This window comes from Homarus americanus, unplaced genomic scaffold, assembly GCF_018991925.1.
Source record: "Homarus americanus isolate GMGI-L3 unplaced genomic scaffold, GMGI_Hamer_2.0 scaffold7968, whole genome shotgun sequence".
Classification (NCBI taxonomy): domain Eukaryota; kingdom Metazoa; phylum Arthropoda; class Malacostraca; order Decapoda; family Nephropidae; genus Homarus; species Homarus americanus.
The window spans coordinates 28989-37500 of NW_024729865.1; the positions used below are offsets into that span (position 1 = coordinate 28989).

An 8512-nucleotide genomic window follows, 5' to 3' on the forward strand; every position below is an offset into this window, starting at 1 on the left:
GTGAAGCTTGATATGAGTGTGAAGATGTAGTGACACACACATACACACCATAATGAATTAGATGTAGTGTGGGTTTAGTATACTGAGGGAGGAGTCTTATCACGTTCCACAGATGGCATATAACTCCCCAAAGCTTTCGGGTGTTGTTTGAGCCCCTGGCATGGTGAAACTATGGGCAAGTTTCTTTACGCCATTTGCCTCTGTCTACCCAGCAGTAATTGGGGACCTGGATGTTAATCGATTTGTGGATCGTATTCCGGGGTAATGGTTAGCCAGTGCAGTTGGTGAGTTGTCCGGTCTTCTCGGACTATTCCTTGACACTGGGTCATGCAGCTCGTTAACTCAGGGTGTGGTTGTTGTGTTGGTGACAGCTTCTACACCTTAAACAAATTCACGCCCAGGTGACCCTTGGGCCGGCCATCCTCGTTACATGAGGGGCAACCATTATTATATTATATTAATTGTTTACTCTTGTTGTTATTGATGTTTATTATTATTATTATTATTATTATTATTATTATTATTATTATTATTATTATTATTATTATTATTATTATTATTATTATTATTATTATTATTATTATTATTATTATTATTATTATTATTATTATTATTATTATTATTATTATTATTATTATTATTATTGCATCTTATTTTTTTTAACCAAGTTTGTGTTTTAGTGACGTTAAAATGGCACCGTAAGAGAGTGCCTGTGTATGGGCAAAAGGCTGGCGAGCGTTCGTTTAGTGTGGCATCCATAAATGTGTTGTTTTGGTGTGAAGGGAAGCGCCAGGCGATGTTGGTTGCTTGTGCTAGCGAAGGTTTTAGCACGACAGAGAACGTTTTTGTTGCTCTCTCTCTCTCTTTCCTTCTTCCCTTCTTTCCCTCCACACTTTATTCTCTCCGTCTTTCCATCTCCTTCCTTCTCTCCTCCAATGTTCTCCCCTTTCATTGCCTTCCATCCCTCCCTCATCCATCCTTTCCCCTTCCCTCCCCATCCTTTATTCTCTCTCTCTCTCTCTCTCTCACATTTAGTTTATGACCTTTGGACGCTCCGTTAAACAGGGAGGAGGAGGAGAGGAGGGTGAGGAGGAGATAGGAGGTGTTGAACGAGGAGGAAGACTATTACGAGGAGGAGGAGGAGGAGAAGGAGAAGGCTAAGAAAGAGTAAAGAAGAAGAAGAAGAAGAAGACACGTGGCTGTCATTCATAACAGCATTGGTGAAATATTTGCTCCACCTGATTCAACAAACTTCAAAAGCTCGTGAGATTTATGTAAATACGAACGGCTGTTTCGCATGTGCTGTTTATGCTGTGTCTATAATGGGTCTCATGTGCTGTTAATGCTGTGTAAATAATGGGTCTCATGTGCTGTGTTTACCATGAGTACTGTGGGTATCATGCTGTCGTCCATGAGGGTAACATGGCCAGTCCAGCGTAGTTGTTCATGGGTAATGGTAGCCTCGATGGCTCCTACAGTTGGTGTCAGCAAGAATACTGGCATTTGTTCTCTTGTCTTCCCAGCGAACACACACACACACACACACACACACACACACCTAACACACCTAACACACACACACAACACACACCTAACACACACACACACCTAACACACACACACACACACACACACACACACACACACACACACACACACACAAAATTATCTCATCACCCAACCTCAAAATTGTGTGTACTGTTTTCTATGTGTACATCACTTTCACCATTTACACAATTTACATAATTTAAGACGGCGTTCACCTTGAGAACTGGCTTCAATTTTCTTAAGTCTCGGCTAAAGCTATTTTCTTAAGTCACCGTTGAAGTGGATTAAATTATCCATATAAATTGTGAAAGAAGTTGTTGGTGGTGGTGGTGATGTCGGTGGTGGTGATGTTGGTGGTGGTGATGTCGGTGGTGGTGATGTCGGTGGTGGTGATGTCGGTGGTGGTGATGTTGGTGGTGGTGATGTCGGTGGTGGTGATGTCGGTGGTGGTGATGTTGGTGGAAAGAGCGTTGCGGTGGTGATGTCGGTGGTTGGTGATGTCGGTGGTGATGTTGGTGGTGGCGGATGTCGGTGGTGGTGATGTCGGTGGTGGTGATGTTGGTGGTGGTGATGTTGGTGGTGTGATGGTGGTGGAAGTCTGGTGGTGGTGATGCTGGTGGTTAATGTTTAGCGCAGATGGTGATGTCAGGGTTACACGGTGGTGTGTGGAAGATGTTTGTGCAGGTGGATGTTGGTGGTATGATGATGGTGATGTTGGTGGTGGTGATGATGTCGGTGGCGGTGATGTTGGTGGTGGTGATGTTGGTGGTGGTGATGTTTGCGGTGGTGATGTTGGTGGTGGTGATGTTGGTGATGCAGATGTTGGTGGTGGTGATGATGGTGGTGGTAGATGTCGATGCAGATGTCGGTGGTGATGTTGTAGATGGATGTTTGCAGATGGTAGGTGATGTCGGTGTTGTGATGGTGATGTAGATGCTGGTGGTGGATGGTGGTGGTGGTGATGTCGGTGGTGGTGGATGTTGGTGATGGTGATGTTGGTGGTGGTGATGTCGGTGGTGGTGGTGGTGATGTCGGTGGTGGTGGATGTTGGTGGTGGTGATGGTGGTGGTGATGTCGGTGGTGGTGGTGGTGGTGATGTTTGGTGGTGGTGATGTTGGTGGTGGTGATGTTGGTGATGGTGATGTTGGTGGGTGGTGATGTTGGTGATGTTGGTGATGCAGTGATGTCGGTGGTGGTGACGCAAGCCCGCGCGGTGGTGATGTCGGTGGTGGTGATGTCGGTGGTGGTGATGTCGGTGGTGGTGGTGGTGATGTTGGTGGTGATGTTGTACAGCGCAGGGCGATGTCGGTGGTGGTGGTGATGTTTGGTGGTGGTGATGCGTTGGTGGTGGTGATGTCGGTGGTGTTTGGTGGTGGTGATGTTGGTGGTGGTGATGTTGGTGGTGGTGATATTGGTGGTGGTGATGGTGGTGATGTCGGTGGTGGTGATGTCGGTGGTGGTGATGTTGTAGGTGGTGATGGTGGTGGTGATGTAGTTGTTGTTGTTGGTGGTGGGGTGATAGTGGTGTGGAGGTGATGTTGTAGGTGGTGATGTTGTTTGTGGTGGTGGTGATGTAGTTGTTGTTGGTGGTGGCGGCCGTAGCAGTAGACAGCCGCCAAGAATTTAGGATGGTACAAAAGTCATTACTTCCACCTGGGAAAAAATGGACTCGTTCTAAACCCTCGAGTACTAGCACTTTAACCCCTTGAGTACGAGGACTTTAACCTTTGAGTACGAGATCGTCAACGTACTCAGGGGGTTAGCGTATCGGTTTAATCCACCGTAGTTAAAAAGAGTTAAACCCCTTTTGTACCGGCGGTCAGTAGTTTCACACACACACACACACACACACACACACACACACACACACACACACACACACACACACACACACACACTTGAATCCACCAAACATCGACAAACACACAATTGAATCCCGAGAGACTGTGTTTGTTTGTTTGGTTATGTAAAGGAATGAAATGAGTTTGTTTATTTAAAAAGAAGAGTTTTGTTTGTTTGTTTGATTAAAAGGGGTTTGTTTGTTTGTTTACAGGAAGTGAATTTGGTAGTAAAAAAATTATGGTCTTTATCTGTAACGTAGGCGTAGAGGTGTGCTAATCTTCCCCCCTATCATCCCTCTCCTACCCCTTATTCCGCCCCCTTACCCCCCAATCCCCCTTACCCTCCTCCCTTACCCCCAACCCGCCCCCCTAACCCCTCCGTAGGCTTAGAGAAGTGCTATTCTTCCCCACCCCCACCATCCTCTCTACCCCCTATCATTCTTCCCCATACCACTCTACCATCCTTCCCTTTACCTTCCATCCCCTTACATCCCCCATGTTAGACGACTGAAAGAAACCAATTATAAATTTTCTATTTTAGGTTCATTTCTGTCCTCATTATTCCCGGTGTTTAAAAGCATCTATTTAGGTCGAGTCTCGGGGAAGTATTGCCGCCATGTTGTCGTTGTTAAGTGGTTTGATTATTCGTTTATACATTTCTGATCGTCTAATAAAAGGGAGGAAAGGTGGGGGTGGGGAGGGGGTAGTTACTGTATGTGACCCTTTGGGAATCCGTATTCAGTTTTTTTCTTCATGTAAAACTGGCCAATTAAAACGCGTAGCTTTAGTGACAGACAGACAGACAGACAGAGACAGACAGACAGACAGAGAGACAGACACCAACCTGATCCCGTCCATACCTAACCACGAGGAAAGAAGTTACACGTCCATACACCTCAAGTTAAGGGGTGGTGACGTGAGATTTGTGTTGTAGTTATGAATCGATGGGGTATTTAACCTAATCCTAACCTAACCTAACGTAACCTTAACACCTGGTAACACTAATGAGGGGATAGGAGTTAAACGAGCTGATGAGCACAGAGAGAGAGAGAGAGAGAGAGAGAGAGAGAGAGCACCTAAGCCATTCTCAGGTGAGCAGGCAGGTAGGGAAGGCAATTACAGATCCTATAAGATTGTCTGAGTCGTAAGAACACATTTGTCGCTGAGGGAGGGGAGGTGAGGTGGGGGGAGATAGTGGGGAGGGGGAGGTGGGGGGAGGTGGGGAGGTGGAGGTAGGGGAGATAGGGGGGAGGAGAGGTGGGGAGATAGTGGGGGAGGGAGGTGGGGGAGAGAGGAGGCTGCAGGAGGGGTGAGGAGGGGAAGGGTGATAAATGTAGATGGAGAGAGAGAGAGAGAGAGAGAGAGAGAGAGAGAGAGAGAGAGATAAAAATACATATAGAAAGTCTACAGAAACTATGTATATAAGCTCTATGTATATGTATGTATGTATGTATGTATGTATGTATGTATGGTCACTTACCTACAGTATATCCCCCAACCATCTTTCAGGGTGCCAGTAAGAGGGTATACTGTATATGTATCTTATATGTATCTTATATGTATCTTATATGTATATGACCATGTGTATATATATCTTACATGTCTTCCGCAGCGTCACAACAAGAGTACTCTGCTGTATATATATATGTACTCTAAAAACATACATTTACCTCTAATAATATATATATACGTTAATATGTATATCATATGTATATTTACCCAATGCTTATCTTGGACTTAATATAAATTCCAGATATTCCACAGAGCTGCAGCTAAAGTACTGTCTAAATGTCTAAATATTCTTTACCGTCTGTGTGGTGTTCCGCAGGGTCGCAGCAAGAGTCTCACGCACATAGACACACTCGACGACTCAGCTATGCTACTGTCAGGGGAGGACATGGATGGGAGGGAGGGACCGACAGACAAGCTGGGTGTACCTGACCCTCACTCCATCAGGCGACGAAAGCTCTCCCTCGCCACCAAGGTTAGTATTTTTGTGTTGTTGTAGGGGGTGGGGGTGTGGGTGTAGTGGGGGTGTAGTGTGAGGGGTTGGGGTGTAGTGGAGGGGTTGGGGTGGGGGGGGTAGTGGGGGGTTGTGGGTGTAGTGGGGGTTGTGGGTGTAGTGGGTGTAGTGGAGGGGTTGTGGGTGTAGTGGGGGTTGTGGGTGTAGTGGAGGGGTTGTGGGTGTAGTGGGGGGTTGTGGGTGTAGTGGAGGTGTTGGGTGTAGTGGGGGTGTGGGTATGGGGTGTGAGTGTAGTGGAGGGGTTGGGTGTAGTGGGGGTTGTGGGTGGAGGGGGGTGAGGAGGTGGGGGAGGGTGTAGACGAAGTTGTGATGGTGTTGTGGGGTGGGGGTGTAGGAGTGTGGAGCGATAGAAAGCAGAGGTCAAGGCCGATGCAGTGGTCGGGATAACGTCACTTGTACCTATGTCAATACTCAATGGGTTTAGAGATTCCAGCATCCGATTCCGCTATTTAGATGGTTAATTATGGCCCATGGTTGGTTAGGTTAACTTGTCTAGTGTTAGAGAAAGAAGAGGAGGGAGAGAGAGAAGGGACAGTCTTGAGAGGCTAAAAGGTAAATTTCCGTCAATTTACAAAGTTAAGGAAATTCAGCGTTTTCCTAACTACCTTTTACAACGGTTAAGATCGTTAGGTCCAAAGGAGAGGGAAATTACACCAGTGTTAGCCTGTACTCTCCTCCTATTGGCTGGGGTGATGTGTGGTCAGGGGCAGCAACAACAGAGGGTAGTTAAACGCTCAGCGATGGTTAGAGGCAACAGTACAAGGGGAGTTAATAATTGGTGGTTAGGTTAGGTTTTGTTTGGTTAGGTTAGGTTTGGTTAAGGTTAGGTTAGGTTAGGTTAGGTTAGGTTAGGTTAGGTTAGGTTAGGTTTTGTTAGGTTAGGTTAGGTTTGGTTTGGTTTGGTTTGGTTAAGGTTAGGTTAGGTTTTGTTTGGTTAGGTTTGGTTTGGTTAAGATTAGGTTAGGTTAGGTTTGGTTTGGTTAAGGTTAGGTTAGGTTTGGTTTGGTTAGGGTTAGGTTAGGTTTGGTTAGGTTAGGTTAGGTTAGGTTAGGTTAGGTTAGGTCCGGGAAAGTGGGGTGAGGCCGGGGAGGTGTGTGTGTGTGTGTGGCGGGGAGGTGTGTGTGGCGGGGAGGGGTCAGGTGCAGTCTTCATATCTTATCTATTGTTTTTGCGTTTTATAATTCCAGTTTAATTAATTTGTTATTATAAAAGATAATTTGAGTGTTTATCTTATCTTATCTATAAACGTCTGTGGCGCACACACGAGAGAGAGAGAGAGAGAGAGAGGAGAGAGAGAGAGAGAGAGAGAGAGAGAGATCCCTGATGTTGAGGGCTGGGGAGGTGAGTGACAGATGTGTATGGTTAGGTTAGGTTAGGGTGAGGGAGGAGGAAGAGGAGTGGGGGAGGAGAGGGATGAAGGTTGGCTATATTCAATTACGTAAGGGAGGGGAGAGAGAGGGGAGGAGAAGGAGGGGTGGATGAGGGGAGGTCTGGGGAGGGGAGGTCAGCCAGGTTGCTAATTAGAGGATAATGAATTACAGGTAGAAGAGTTAATCCATGCCTGCCTCAGATACCTGTCGTCGTGGTTACAGGGGGCGGGGCGGGGCGGGGGTGTGAAGGGAGTACAGTAAGGATATTATTATTATTATTATTATTATTATTATTATTATTATTATTATTATTATTATTATTATTATTATTATTATTATTATTATTATTATTATTTTTATTTTTATTTTTATTTTTATTATTATTATTATTATTATTATTATTATTATTATTATTATTATTATTATTATTTTTACTATTACTATTATTATTATTATTATTATTATTGTTATTATTATTGTTATTGTTATTATTTTTATTATTATTATTATTATTATTATTATTATTATTATTATTATTATTATTATTATTATTACCTGTACACGTAAACACACCTGGTCTGACTACCTCGCCTCAGCCACTACACAATTTCGCTACGTTAATTTTCTTCATAAATTAAGTTGTTTTTTCAGAGCTCATCTACCACACAATAACTCCCCCTTAAATTATCGTGTTAAAAAAATCTTACGTTAATTATAAATGGTTAATGAGGGGTGTGTACAGGTTAATGAGGGGGTGTGTACAGGTTAATGAGGGGGTGTGTACAGGTTAATGAGGGTATACAGGTTAATGAGGGGGTGTGTACAGGTTAATGAGGGGTGTGTACAGGTTAATGAGGGGTGTGTACAGGTTAATGAGGGGTGTGTACAGGTTAATGAGGGGGTGTGTATAGGTTAATGAGGGGTATATGGTGTTAATGAGGGGTGTGTAGGTTAATGAGGGTACACAGGTTAATGAGGGGTGTGTACAGGTTAATGAGGGTGTACAGGTTAATGAGGGGTGTACAGGTTAATGAGGAGAGGTGTATGGTGTTAATGAGAGGGGTGGGGTACAGGTTAATGAGGAGTGTGTAACAGGTTAATGAGGAGTGTGTACAGGTTAATGAGGGTGTGTACAGGTTAATGAGGGTTAGGTACAGGTTAATGAGTGGTGTGGTACAGGTTAATGAGGGGTGTGTACAGGTTAATGAGGAGGTGTACAGGTTAATGAGGGAGTGTGTTCCAGGGGTTAATGAGGGTGTGGGTACAGGTTAATGAGGGGTGGTACAGGTTAATGAGGAGTGTGTACAGGTTAATGAGGAGTGTGTGTACAGGTTAATGAGGGGTGTGTACAGGTTAATGAGGGGTGTACAGGTTAATGAGGGGGGGTGTACAGATTAATGAGGGGGGGTGTGTACAGGTTAATGAGGGGTGTGTACAGGTTAATGAGGGGTGTGTGTTGGTGTTAATGAGGGTGTACAGGTTAATGAGGGTGTGTGTACATAAGGTTAATTAGGTGGTGTGTGTATAGGTTAATGAGGGGTGTAAGCAGGTTAATGAGGAGTGTACAGGTTAATGAGGAGTGTGTACAGGTTATCGAGGAGGTACAGGTTAATGAGGGTGTGTACAGGTTAATGAGGGAGTGTGTAACAGGTTAATGGAGGAGTGTACAGGTTAATGAGGGAGTGTGTACAGGTTAATGAGGGTGTGTGTAGGTTAATGGAGTGGTGTGT

At 44.8% G+C, this 8512-nt stretch overlaps 1 protein-coding gene across 2 annotated transcripts in view; it reads left to right on the forward strand.

Annotated features, from left to right (window-relative positions):
• Nucleotides 1-8512, forward strand: part of LOC121866850 (pleckstrin homology domain-containing family G member 5-like) — a 117718-nt gene that overhangs the window by 22049 nt on the left and 87157 nt on the right. For both annotated transcript variants that reach the window (XM_042366590.1, XM_042366588.1), the window contains exon 5: nt 5218-5373. In XM_042366590.1, coding sequence (XP_042222524.1) covers nt 5218-5373 — 156 coding nt within the window. The remainder of the gene's footprint in view (nt 1-5217; nt 5374-8512) is intronic.